This window comes from Chinchilla lanigera, unplaced genomic scaffold, assembly GCF_000276665.1.
Source record: "Chinchilla lanigera isolate Chin_1 unplaced genomic scaffold, ChiLan1.0 scaffold00107, whole genome shotgun sequence".
Classification (NCBI taxonomy): Eukaryota; Metazoa; Chordata; class Mammalia; order Rodentia; family Chinchillidae; genus Chinchilla; species Chinchilla lanigera.
In genome coordinates, this window is record NW_004955508.1 from 3,257,681 (window position 1) to 3,271,975 (window position 14,295).

Consider the following 14,295-nt stretch of genomic DNA (forward strand, 5'->3'; position numbering starts at 1 on the left):
TCATTTTAAAGGTGAGGAAATAAAGACAGGATAGACAAGCATAAAGATCATGGTTTAAAAAGAAATAAGACTTTCGTACAAATAATGACAGCAAAACCAGATTAAAAAATAGGGCAAAGGGCTTAAAATGTTTCTCTAAAGAAGACATACAAATGGCCAATTGGTACATGAAAAGCTGCTCAATAGCATTAATAATTAGGGAAATACAAGTTGAAACTACAAAAGATACCACTTCACACCCAGGAGGATGGCTGTTATAAAACAAATGAACAAGAAAAACAAAAACAGAAAATAAGCGGTGAAGATGAAGAGAAATTGAAACCCATGTGCACTGCTGGTAGGAATGTAAAAAAGGTATAGCCGCTATAGAATATAGAATGATGATCCTCTGAAAAATTAAATATAGAGTTGCCGTATGCCCCAGTAATTCCACTTCCAGGTATACACTCTAAAAAGTTGAAAGCAGGGGCTTCAACAGGTACTTTTACACCCATGTTTATAACAGCTTTATTCACAATAGCCAAGAAGTAAAAGCAACCTAAATGCCATAAGCAAACTGGGCATATACACATGGAGTATTATTTAGCCTTAAACAGGAAGGAGATTCAGGCACATGCTACAAATGAATGAACACTGAAGACATAATGGCAGGTAAAATAAGCTAGTCACAAAAAGACAAGTATGATTCCAAATACACACAGTAACTAGAGTAGTCAAATTCCTATGCATAAAAAGTAGAATGGTGGGGCTGGGGATATAGCTCAGTGGCACAGCGCCTGCTTGGCAAGCGCAAGGTCATGAGTTCAATTCCCAGCACACACACAAAAAATAGAATCATGGATTCTAGGGACAGGAGAGATGGAAAGAAGGAAGTATTGTTTAACAGGGGTAGAATTACAGTTTAGGAGCAGAGAAGAGTTCTGAACAGGAATGGTGATGCCAGATGCAGAACAATGTAAATGTATTTAAGGCCCTTGAACTACACACTGAAAAATGATTAAAATCTTACATTTACTATGTATATTCTACCACCATTTTTTAAAGGAAGCGAGATGACATATTTTAACTCCCAGCTTTCCCCCAGTGACCAAAAATACTCCATCTAGTAAGACCGGATGAGTCTACCCCCTGTCTCTGAAAACAGCTGTTTGGTACAAATTAGCACAGGGTTTGCTGGGTTCATTAGCCATAGTTTATCTTGTTTAAAAAAAATAATAAAAGTACATATTCTATTAATGTTAACAATTCCCTCACAGAAGACAAATTGTTTTGCTGTCAGGATTATTCTTTCAGTGAATTGTTTATTCAAAATTTCACTAAATAAATATTGCAAGATTATACGTCCACAAGTCATAGAGATTAAAGTTGGTGTGCTAAACAAGCAAAATAGATTACTTATCCATTCATTTTTGTTTGTTTGTTTTTGTTTTTCTTCCAGTACCAGAAATCGAACTCACAACCTTGTGCTTGCCAGGCAGGCGCTGTGCCGCTGAGCTAAATCCCCAGGCCCTCATCCATTCATTTTTACGAAGACCTGCGTAGCACTTTTTTTTTTCAGGTTCCCACATAAAATGACTTAAGTACAAAGCAGGAGATCCAGTTTTACTACTTCCTGTTTACGTGCCTGAAATGAGCAGAACATTCCAGTAATTGCCCACTGTCTGTCTTGAAAAGATCTTGGGCACTGCAACCCATATTCTAATATTTATTATTAATCATCTTGAAATTATACACAGTCACACAGTCCCTGAATGATAAATCTGCAGGGAGAAACATAAGAATCTGCTGTGTCTCACAGCAGTGAAATTACAAGGTTTTACTTTTTTCTGCAAATCATAAGGTTTTGCTTTTTTTAAAAAGAGCTTCACTTTTTAACATTAAATCTGTCTTCTTTGTAGTGGTCTCTAAAATCCACCCAGCATTTCATTTCACCTACATTAATTTTAGTTATGGTCCAGTAGGTTTGTGAGAAATCTAAGAACAAGATGAACTATGATCATTATGTCCCGACTTGTTTTTCATGGCGTACTTTATTGCCTGAGAGAAGGTATCTGCCGAGGAAGGGACAATGACAGTGGACCTCACTGTCCCAATGTCTATTCACTGTGCTCAACTTTCACTTGCACATATTTGCAGGCCAAACTGGGGGGAAAAGTGGTATTATATTCTCCTTGTTTACCTTAAGTTTTCTAAGAGGTAAATGCAAAAGAATTGAGATTCAACAGCATAGAGGAAATTTTCTGGAAGAAGAATACAAAGCTGGCAAGATGATAATGTCATGGAGAAAGAACAATGAATGGCTTCAAAAAGTGAAAGAAGAAATATAAGACATACGGGCTTTAAAAACAAATATGTTTTAAATTATACATGAGTAAGAAGGAAAATAAGACATATGGCCTTTAAAGATAATACCCATAGTAGATTTTTAAAACATTCTTCATGAAGTCACTAAGTGTTACAGTTAGTTACAAAGACATGAAGGCCAGAATTCAGTTAATACACAAGGAAACGTTTTCATATTTTTCACTATAGTGAGGATCACATGTTAAGTGTATTCAGTTACACTGTCATTCATTAACCTAGATGATTCACTGCAAAGAAATGATCAAAGGATTCAAAGTCCAAGTCACCCAGAAATTCAAGCCAGTCTTTATTTTTCAGAAAGGATCCAGTGAAACCTAGATTTTTTTTTTTTAAAGTATTGTTCTACTCCTGAAGTCTAACAGCAAGCAAAACAATAACCTCACATTTACTTTTGCTCAAGCATACCTATTTTATTAAATGCTTCTTGTAGTTCTTCAAGCTCCTCCCGAGAAATGGTAGTGGTACTGTTCTCCATCTTAGGTCAGGAAAGACAACTTCAAGTCTTTGTATCTAGAAAAAGCAGTATTTATAAAAGAACATTAGTCCCTTGGAAACATTTTTCTAAGCAATATAAGGTATAGAAGAAGTACATTCTCTACAAAAAATAAAAATCATCCATAATGTCTGGCTGATAAACAAATAGCAGGTCTCCCGGTAACGCTCTCTCCCTGCACTGGCTAGCAAACAAGAGCTGAGACTCAGGGTGAGGAAGAAACACCAGCTTTTCCACTTTGTGCTTTTGTGGGACACAAACCGTTTTCATAGTCTCAGTAATTTTCATTTACATTTTACCTCATTATTTAAGTAAAATAAGCAAGTTTAAGAAAAATAGCATTGAAATCGGAGGTCAGAAAGTAAGACTTAAAATACATCAGTAGTGTGCACCAAAAGGGTGATTTTTAAAGTCTGCTCATCTAGAGATGGAGTTTGTGGCTCCTTTAAAATGATCCTTTCCCTTCTCCACGTGAGGTTCTTCCCGGATCACTGGGGCCCTTCTTATTGTGCATAGGGAAGGCAAATAAAAAGGAAAAAAAATTACATAAAATTAGGCTGTAAGAAAGTTAAAAGGTGGTGTTCATTTTTTTAAATAATTGGTAACAAATGCCCCGAACAGAAAATTAGTTACCCGTAAAAGTGCTCTCCAGAAATGCCACCTATCGTCTTGTTCCTTTTATCTTTCCAGCCTAAGCATGAGTAGGTACTTTTGTGGAGGGAAGAGTGGAAAATGTAAGCATAGTCCTTATAACCTTCTTTTGTACCAACACATTGTCAGTATGTTTTCGTGTTGCTCTTCAAAGTAATACTTAATGGCCACATGTTAGACTAGCATAACTTATTTGGCAAATCCCTTGTTTCAATGCATTTGCACTGCTTCTAATTTTTATTATAAATAATGGTTCAATGAACATCCTTGTACATAAATCTTGTACATCCTTGTACATAAATCAAATACTAGAAGGGGAATTACTTAAATTTTAATACTTCTGACATGTAACAGTGCAACTCCAATTTTTTAAATGACTTCGTGAATTATCTGTTCAATATAAAGCTAAAGTAGAATGCAAATTATGTTGCATTCCTCTTAGATGTACTTAGATATATCAGACATTTCCTGTGTACCTCAGAAAATAAGTGAACATTTGTACTTTATAAGTTAAAAGGAATTGACACTAAACGGGAAGTCACCATTTTAAACACTTTTATATGTTTATATATGATTATATTTATGAGTTCTCAGGGAAGCACATCAATTTTCAAAGTAATTTCTTTACTAAAAATTATCACTGATTCGTTTAAAACCATATTAAATTGTATAAAATTCTCAAAGAATATGGCTCACTTGTCACGATGTGTATACCGATTTCTTTGGGATTTTTAGTATATGTGCTGCTGACGCGAGCTCTCTAAGACTTTTGATGTTCTTTCAAAGGGATAAGTTTTTACCCTTTACAGTTTTTCTGGGGAATGATTCTAATTTAATGCACAATTAAATATATTTTAAAATATTCTACTACCCACTCTTTATTCTTCACTGTTAAAAAAAAAAAAATCTAAAGAGCTGAAGTCAGTAAAGGGATACAACTAAAAGTCAGACTCCCTGGATGCAGTTCCTTACATCTAGTATTAAATATTAATTGTATTGAATTCCCACTTTTAGAAGGTTTTACTGCAGCTAAAACTATTTACAGGAATAGTTATTCTGTGCTGAAAGATGCTGAGCAGTTTTATTAGTATTTGTGAGCTTAATTCCTCAGGGGCTGCAAAGTGCTATTTCTGTTGTGGTTGGGTTTTAGTCTTTGTGGTCTTGGTCATCCTCCATATCCTGTCCGCTATATAAAATGGTTTCTATATCTTGCTTCAAGTTTTAAAAATAGTGGTCCAATTTTAGCATTTGCACCACACAGAAAGGCTGGAAATTAACAGTCCTTGTGCTAACCTTGCATTTTCAGCCATGTCCATTTAAATTTATGAAACTCATGAACTACCAAAACAAAATTTATTCTCCCTTAATCATGCAAAACCAGCATGTAAACTTACTTAAAAAGCAATTTACCCATATATTGTTAGGTTTCTAATTTTTAATGCTTTGTTTTTATATTTAAAAAACATAAGATGTTGTTTTAAGTCCTTTAGCATTTAAATGACATGAACGAAAATACAGAATAATCTTCAAAATATACTCTTTTCTTTTTTGGGTTTTTTGTTTGTTTGTTTGTAGACAGGGTCTGACCATGTAGCCCAGGCTGGCCTCAAACTCCCAGTGATCCTCCGGCCTCAGTATCTTAAATGCTGGGATTACAGGTGTGTGCCACCACGCTCCACACACTTCTGTTACTGCTTTTTGCACTATTGAGGCCTGAACCCAGGCCCTCACATGTGCTAGGCAAGTGTTGTACTGCTGAGTTACATGGCTAGCATGTCTACTGTTAAAATAACAAAGCAAGATGCAGAAAAGGAAGAATAGCAGAGGGAAGAAAAAGAGCAATATCACTTGCATGCTTATTGTCCTAGTTACTTTTCTCTTTGCTGAGACAAAATACCCAACACCCAAAGTTAAGGGAGGAAAGGTTCGTTTGGCTCACAGTTTGTAGAGGTTTCAGTACATAGTTGGCTGGATCCAAAGCAGGGTGGCACAGCAGAAGGGCATCACAGAAGAGAAACAGTTCATGGCAGGCAGAAGGCAGCAAGGCAAGCAACAAGGGATAAGCCTCTTTTGGTCTTTTATATCTTATCCAGGCTACCCACCCTTAACTCTAGCATCATATCCTTGATCACAGCATCATACACCCTATATGCAGCCACCTCTGAAAAGCCCCACCTATGACCACATGAGGGTTTTGGAGAACATCTAGGGCTGGGGATATTGCTAGGCAATAAGTGCCTGCCTAGCAAGCGCAAGGTCCTGAGTTCAATTCCCAGTACAAAAAAAAAAAAAGAGAACATCTAGACACAAACCGTAACATTCAGCCCTTGGTCCCCCCAAAGATTCATGCACATTTCTTTATGCAAAAGGCATTTAATCTATCTCCAAGAGTTGCCAAAGTCCAACAGTTTCAGCACTGCTGAAAACTCAAAGTCAAAAGTCTCCTCTGAGATTTAAGGTAAGCTCACACTCTTTTATCTGTGAGCTCCCATACAAATGAATAGAAAGTTAAACATTTCTAGCATTCAATGGCACAACATAGACATTATCATTCCAAAAGTTACAGATAGGGGAATATAAAGAAATGAGACCAAAGCAAGCCCAAAATCCTTTAGGGCAAACATTAATTCCTGTATTTCCATGTACAGCATATGATGCAATCTGTGGTAAGACAAAAACTCTGAAGGGCTTGGGTGGCTCTACCCATACGGCACTGCTAGTGGTTGTAGCTCCCATGGCTTATCTCTTGGGCCTGTTCTGCTCCCTCTTTGCAGTTTTCCTCAGATGACCCACATGCCTGGCTTCTCCACACTTCTGGGGTCTCCAATGTACCTTTGGCTTCACACTCATAGCTACACACATTGTCCTTTCAAGGGCACACTGCCTAGCCTCCCAGGCCATGTTCTGAAATTTAGGTGGAAGCCTTCCTGACACCACAACTCTTTAATTCTGCATGCACCTAAAACCAGCACCACCTGGATGATGCCAAGGTCTGCTGCTAGCTGGAGCAATAGCCAGGCTTCCTTCTCTCTTGGCTGTAGGGGTCCTGTGCCTCTGAACCAAATCCCGAGGAACAACTCCCCTAGGCTCAGCCATTCTGGAACACGGTGTTCTGGTTCTCTCTTCTCAAAGAAAAGTCTTTCACTTTTGCAATTTTGAGGCTACAAATGGTGAAGTCTTGCTGCTTCTTATGATCCGTCAGGTCTTCTTCTCTATTCTCCTGTTCCTTCTCAGTAATGAAGATTTCCTCTGCCCTATCTTTGTAGTGCACTGCTTTACTGAAGCTTCCTTTCAAGCCAAATCAGTGTTTTAAACCATTCTGCTGGGCTCTTTGCTCTTGATTCTCAATATGGATCTGGCTAAAAGCTCCCAATAGCAACCATGCTATCACCTCAACATTAGACTTCCTTGAAATTTCTTCTGTAAGATTAATTACTCTGCCACCCTTAATCTAAGTCTCAGGCAAAGTCTCCAGACATGAGTATGATGTAGACAAACTTAGGGTTAATATTCTAACTCTGTGTAGTCTTCAGAAAAACATTAGTGTATCCTGATAAGCATTTTTACATAACATAATAAACTTGATGAATAATTTATTGGCTAAGAAAAAACAGTAGTTTCATTTTATGTAGAAAAGGCTAATATAATAATTACATGATCTCCAAGCTTGCTATATAGTGTCTTTCACCAAAAAAAAAATGTTTGTGCTACAATATAGTGCAGACTTTTTAAAAATGAAAGAGAATGTATTCCATCAACCTAGTATGCAAAACTTAGCAAAAAGCCCGATGACCCATAATTAATAATCCTTATTTCTCTTATTATTCCTACTCTTACGTAATTAATATGCCATACAATGTCTTAACTGCTATGTGTATATTACATTTCATTTAATCCTCACCACTCCCTGAGATAGGGCCTGCCCATTGTGACAATCAAGAAAGGCACTGTCATAGATAGAGTCACTTTCTCAAGGTCTCAAAGAAAATCACTGTTTTCCAGACAAGTTATGGTAGAACCCAACCTGTATCATTCCTGCCTCTCAACCAGTATGGAGGCCTCCCAAATATAATCTGATATTAAGCCATATTAAATATACAAATATTTATTTATATCATAACATGACATTATATTCTTGCAAAATAATTTACACTTTAAAATAAATCATCATATGTAAAGTGTGGGAGAAACTGTAGTTAGGTCAACTCATATTGGTCACGTATATGTAACTTGTCACCATAAAATACCTTAGAACAGGGGCTGAGGATTTAGCTCAGCGGCAAAGCGCCTGCCTGGCAAGCGCAGGGTCGTGAGTTCGGTTCCCGGTACCAGGAAAAAAACAAAAAAAAAACAAAAACAATAAAATACCTTAGAACAGTTAATAGTAATCACTTTGCAATTTTGAAGAACTTGACATTTAGTCAATACGCAAACACCTAGCTTTGAAGGATACGTGCAGACATGCTTGAAACAGACAAATCAGAAGACCTGAGCTGCCAGGCATGTTGGTGCACTCCTGTATCCCAGCACTTGGGAGGCTAAGGCAGGAGGACTGCTGTAAGTTGAAGGCAGCCTAAACTACACAGTGAGTTCAGGACCAGCCTGAACTACATAGTGAGACCCTGTCTCAAAAAAAAAAAAAAAAAAAAAAAAAAGACCCTGTCTTAATAACACCCACCTCAAATAAGAGAGGGAGGAGAAGGGCAACGGAGAAGGGAGGGGAAGAGAAGAAGAAAGAACAAGAGCTACCAAAGTCAACCCTCAAAGATGTGGCCCAGGACACTGGTATCACTGACTTTTCCTATGGATTCTGACATGTTCCCCACATTTCTTCACTAAATCTAATACTGCATTTTACTTTTCTTTTCTTTAGCACAAATTATTGTAAGCTGAACGTTCTTTCCACAGTTACAGACTTTTTTCTTCTCACCATCCTCAAAGGTACCCTGACACACCAAATATATATTTGGAAAGTGAAGGAAGCGTGTTCCAAGAAAAGAAATTTTCAATTTAGATGAAACTGACTGTGACCTTCTTATCCTTCCTCAAACTTCTAACACCATGGGCGTTTTAAAGCTTAACTAAAGTTAGTCAAAACAATCCTTTATGATTGGCAGGACCTAAAGCCCTCCTTAGAGAAGTTTCAGGGAAAAAAGCATTAGGAACAGCCCTGAATTGCTATAACACCAAGATTTTCGTGTCTTTCTACCAACACTAAAATTCCCAACTGTAAGAGACCAAAGCACCTTTTGGTCTCCCAGCTACTCTATCTGCCCTCCTCCCAACTTGTCCATGGCTCAGGACACTTCAGATTCTCTGTTCTCAAACTAGCTTCTCAATTAACTCAGCCTGCCTTCCCCTTCACCATTCTCCAAAATCCCTTTCCTTCCCTACTCTTCCTCATCCAGGAATATAAAATATAACCACAAAAGCCAGGCATAATGGAGCACGCCTGTGATCCCAGCACTTGAAAGACTGAGGCAGGAGAACTGTTGCAAGTACAAGGCCAGCTGGGGCTACACAGTGAGTTCAAGGCCACTTGAACTACACAGTGAAACCCTGTCTCAAAAAAGACCAGGACAGAAAGAAAAAAGAAAAGAAGCAGAGGAGAAGAGAGGAAAGGAGAGGAGGGGAGGGAAGGGGAAAGGAGAGGAGAGGAGAAGTATGCCAAAAATATTTACTGAGGATTTTCACTGGGCCTGGAACCGTGCTAGCCTCCTCACACAGTTGTGCTCACTGTCTGTTTACACTGATGGAAAAAGCATCATCCTTTAAAATGCAAATTTGAGGCCTACGGAGATTAGGTAACCTGCCCAAGGCAGGCAGGCAAAATAAGACATTCAAATAAGACCTGATGGACTGAGGACACAGCTCAGTGGTGTACCCCACAAACTCAGGGCCTGGACATGTAGCTCAGCGCTTCAGCACTCCCATCTGTAAGACCCCATATTTAGGTCCTAGCATGGAAAAATAAAACCTGTTTCCAATGTTCAAGTTCCTAATTTCAACATATGGTTCAATAAACTCTTACTCTGTCACTGCAAGTATCATGGGGAGTTTTAAAGAACAGATTATGACCTTTCACACGGAAGTATGAATGAACAGTAAACTCTTCCTGTGTTTATTCTTTTGACCATATTTACTGTATGACCAACAGAATATTTACACATCAGTAAAATAAATGAATCACTTGTTTCTCAAAAATATACTAAGTGGGAAAAGCAAACTGCTAAAGGATACATACAGCATACCATTTTCTGTAAATTATGAAAAAAAACTACTATAAATATGTATGAGGCCATACATAAGTAGTAAAACTCCACACTTAAGAGTGACACAGTGAGTTAAGAACAGTGGTTATCTATGCAGAAAGAGGCAAGGGGCAGGGCTTGGGCAGAGGACAGACTGAATGTATTACTTTTTCTAAAATATGTATTTGAAGGAATTTAGGCAAAATTTTAATGTTTATTCAATCTGGAATATTAGTACATGGCCACTGGTTGTATTGTTCCTGTATTTTTCACTATTTAAAAAACTAATTCATAATGTTAACAAAAATTCTTAAAGAGAAAAAGAATGTGTCTTAAACCAAAGCCACAAATCACTAGTAAAAAAAACTCAGGGACTAGACATGTAGCTCAGTGGTATGGCACTTGCCTAGCACATGCCCTGGGTTTGATCTCCAGCACAACAAAAACAAAACAAATCAAAAATTCTCAGTAAAAACAATAAACAGAAATAAAGATGACTGTCTTACTTTCTCGTTGCTGAGACACAATACCCAACACCCACAAGTTAAAGAAGGAAAGGTTTATTTGGCTCACAGTTTGTGAAGGTTTCAGTCCATAGTTGGCCAGTTCCAAGGCAGGGCAGCATGGAAGAGGAGCATGGTGAAGGAGAAGTTGCTCATAGCACAGCAGGCAGGAAGCAGAGAGAGATGAGGGGGGAGGAGGGAGATAGACCCTTCCAGGCCACGCCCCCAGTAACCGACCTCCTCCAACCAGGCTTCACCTCCCAAATCACATTTAGCTACAAACTCATCCATGGACTAACCCATGGATGAGTATTATGCCTCCATGATCCACTCACCTCCCCAAAGCCCCACCCATAAGCACATGAGGCTTTGGGGAAGACATCCAGATATAAACCAAAGCCCCACCTATAAGCACATGAGGCTTTGGGGAAGACATCTAGATATAAACTGTAACCCAAGAATGTTTTTGATCAGGGAAAATTTTCCCAAGGCTTGTGGAGACATTTTGTTATGGTTGTTAAAGTACTCCAATCTTGAATGCCCAAAATAGTTAATATTACTGTGGCAGAATAATTTGCTGAAATATTAAACTGTGCTTATTCATTTCTGTCTTCACTGAAATCAGTAACATGCTCTTAGGTATTCTGGCAGCATAGAACACAAAAATCAGCGTGGGATCTGTGGTTCTCTTAGTCTTTGCAAAGAATGAACTTACTACATACAGGGTACTTAGGTTGGGCGGCTCTGGGATGGGCTGTGGGCAGACAGGAAGAGAGTGCATCTGAGAAGCCACTAGGCAAGGAAGGCAGAAAAGGGAGAGATTACCTCAATGAAAATGGAGGGAAATCTGGGTATAGCAAGAAGACTCTCATCCCAGGGTAGCGACTGCAACAGATCCTACACAGAAAGGACCCACAGACTACTTTCTGCATAACCACTGAAGGCTGATGACTGAGCGTAAAAAGCTTTCTCTAAGCCTCTTGTTCTCCGTAACATACCAAGACAAGAGAAGCTGAGGGACAGATTCCAGGTGCCTGAGAAGACTTGGCAGCATTTACGCAGGATAGGTCAAAATAGACTTGCTTCAAAGAATGTAAAGAAATGGGATATATCCTCCCTGACTTTTATGGAACAACCCCTGATATCATTTTTCCATGCAAAAGATCAGGATCAGAAATTCCAGGGCATTTCAACATTTCTGATGGCGGGTATCCTCTTCCCCTTCTTTTGCAAAGAGTATTTGTTTATCTCCAACTACAATCTTTGCCCTTTCTTATCTTACTTCCTATCTTCAAGTCTCTATTACAAGTGTAAAGATCACAAGGCCACTGGAATAAATAGCTAAGGAAAAAGCACTGGAAAAATAGCTAAGAAATAAAAAGTTAATTGAAGAGTTGCAGGGAAAATATCTTGATCTGGCTGAGTATGATGGCTCACACCTGTAATCCCAGCACTCAGGAGGCTGAGGCAGGAGGATCACTGCGAGTTCAAGACCAGACTGGGCTATGAAGTGAGCTCAACACCAACCTGAACTGCATAATAAGACCCTGTCTCAAAAAACAGAAAAAAAATCTTGATCTATCTAAAATATTCCCAACAATTTCCTTATTCGACTACATTTAACAAAAGGGTGTTATCTCATTTATTTTCCAAAAAGTCAAAATTCATATTTTTTATCAACCCATTATTTTTAAAATACATTTTTAGTTAACTGGAATATCTATGGACTCTTAAATATAAATACAAATTGGGATGTTACTACCTTGTTAATTATTAGTTCCCCTGCTCTACATCCACCCTGGACTACTGAACTCTTCATTTGAACAGAGGGTGCATTATAATTATATATTTTTGTGAGCATCCTTCAGCACTAAAGAACTGAGCTTAGATTTTTTCATTTCATTCTACAAAGAGCAGCTATATAAAATTTTCTTTAAAAAGCAATTAATCTGATTGACAACAGCTTAGATTTTCCAGATCCTAAACTATTTTAAAAAGGTAACTGCTATACAGACAACTAGATCCTCAAACAAGCAAATAATTGCTTAGGTGTCTGGTCAATCCTAGAGATCTTAGGAACATCAATTAGGCACCATTATGAAAAAATAAGGCAGGTCTAACACGTTGGATAAAGTGACCCTTGTTTGCAAATTGACTCTTTTGTGACCTAAGTGGAGGCCTGGCAATATCCTGCAAAAACAGAACAAAAAATAACAATATACTGTTATCTTAAAGTTGATGTTTTAATGTCCTTTCATCTCTCCACGTATTTACCATTTCATTACTCCCCGCGCTACCACATTAATGTGCGAGTTCTGCCTCCTACTCTCAGTTGACAACCTGGATTTCTAACCTTCAAATACAGCTCTTTCTTTTTTTTTTTTTTTTTTTTTTTGGCACCAGGAATTGAACTCAGGACCTTGTGCTCGTCAGATAGGCGCTTATGCCACTGAGCTACACCCCCAGCCTCTGGACTTCTAATCTTTACAAACTCCACTGGTCACTCCCTTAACTCCTCCCCACTGGTATGAGATGTACTCACCTCTGTATTTTCCTTCACTCAGTGTCTTCACCCTCATGTATTACTCAATTTACAAACGTTACTCTTGATTACACTGCTTTGTAATGGATTCTTTTGCTATTTTATTCTTGGCCTATCTTCCTGACTTCACTGTTTGCTTCTTGCAGGTATAAGATACACATCTTACTCTGTCTTCCCAGTAAGCTTACTGTGTTGCATACAGGCGGAAAAGTTAGTAAAATTCATCAATTCATGATGTTTTTCTTCACACAGCTAAAAAGAAAACTGGATGACAAAGAGGCAAACAAAAGAGTGGTTTGTGGAAAACATGCCACCAACACACACAACACTGAAGAGTTTCTACATTTCTGCACAGCAAAGGAATTAATCAGTAGAAAGAAGAGACAACCTACAGGATAGGAAAAAACTTTTGCCAGCTATTCCTCAGACAGAGGACTAATATCCAGAATATATAAAGAATTCAAAAATTTAGACCACCTAAAATAAAAGACCCAATCAGAAAATGGGCAGGTGAAATGAACAGACTCTTCCTAGAGGGAGAAGTACAAAAGGCCAACAAATATATGAAAAATTGTTCAGCATTTCTGGCCATTACAGAAATGCAAATCAAAACAACACCAAGATTCCATCTTATACCAGAAAGAATGCTAATCACAAGGAAATAAAAAATAACAAACGCTGTGAAGGCTGTGGTGAAAAAGGAATCCTTCCGCATTACTGGTGGGAACGTAAACTAGTACAATCATTATGCAAGATCAGCATGGACATTTCTCAGTGAAATAAAATTAGAAATTCCATATGACCCTGCTCTTCCCCCAAGAGCTAAAGACATCATACTAGAGTAATACATGCATACCGATGTTTGCAGCAGCACAATTCGTAACAGCTAAATACTTAAAGCAGCCTATATGCCCATCAACAGAAAACTGGATAAAGAAAATGTGGGATACTACTCAGCTATAAAGAGAGATAAATTTGAGCCATTTGTAGGAAAATGGATGTACCTGGAAAATATATTGAGTCAAATAAATCAGATACACTAGCTTATAGTACCTCTCAATTGAGTAAGGCAAAGTACAAATAGCACAATAAAGGATGAATAGAAGGAAACCAAAGGGTAACTCTCTTGCAAATGAGACAGAGGGCAAGCAGAGAGAGGGCGGGGAACATCACGGGCTTCTCCGCAGCCAGCCACAGTCACCACATTCCTATGCATTTGCACACCTGGGCACTGACTAGGGATTGGCACTTGGCGGTTGTGAGGGTTACTACCAAGACTCCTTTACCTACAAGCCCCATATACAGCTCCTAGCCAGGAAGTGGAAATTCACTCACTCACATAGTCAATAAATACATATTACTTGACAGGGCTAAACTTGGAGATTTAAAAAATAAACAAGAATTATTCTCTTCTAGAAACTCATATAATGCTTATTAGCAGGTTCAACTGTAAATACCCAAAAGTTTAATTAAAACTGACTTTTTTGTGGA

General features: G+C 38.2%; 1 protein-coding gene across 2 annotated transcripts in view; it reads right to left on the reverse strand.

Annotated features, from left to right (window-relative positions):
* The window catches only part of Pls1 (plastin 1), a 108,937-nt gene that overhangs the window by 42,377 nt on the left and 52,265 nt on the right, over window positions 1–14,295 (reverse strand). For both annotated transcript variants that reach the window (XM_005407737.2, XM_013506262.1), the window contains exon 2: window positions 2,770–2,874. In XM_005407737.2, the coding sequence (XP_005407794.1) occupies window positions 2,770–2,839 (70 nt within the window). In that variant the 5' untranslated portion in view covers window positions 2,840–2,874. The remainder of the gene's footprint in view (window positions 1–2,769; window positions 2,875–14,295) is intronic.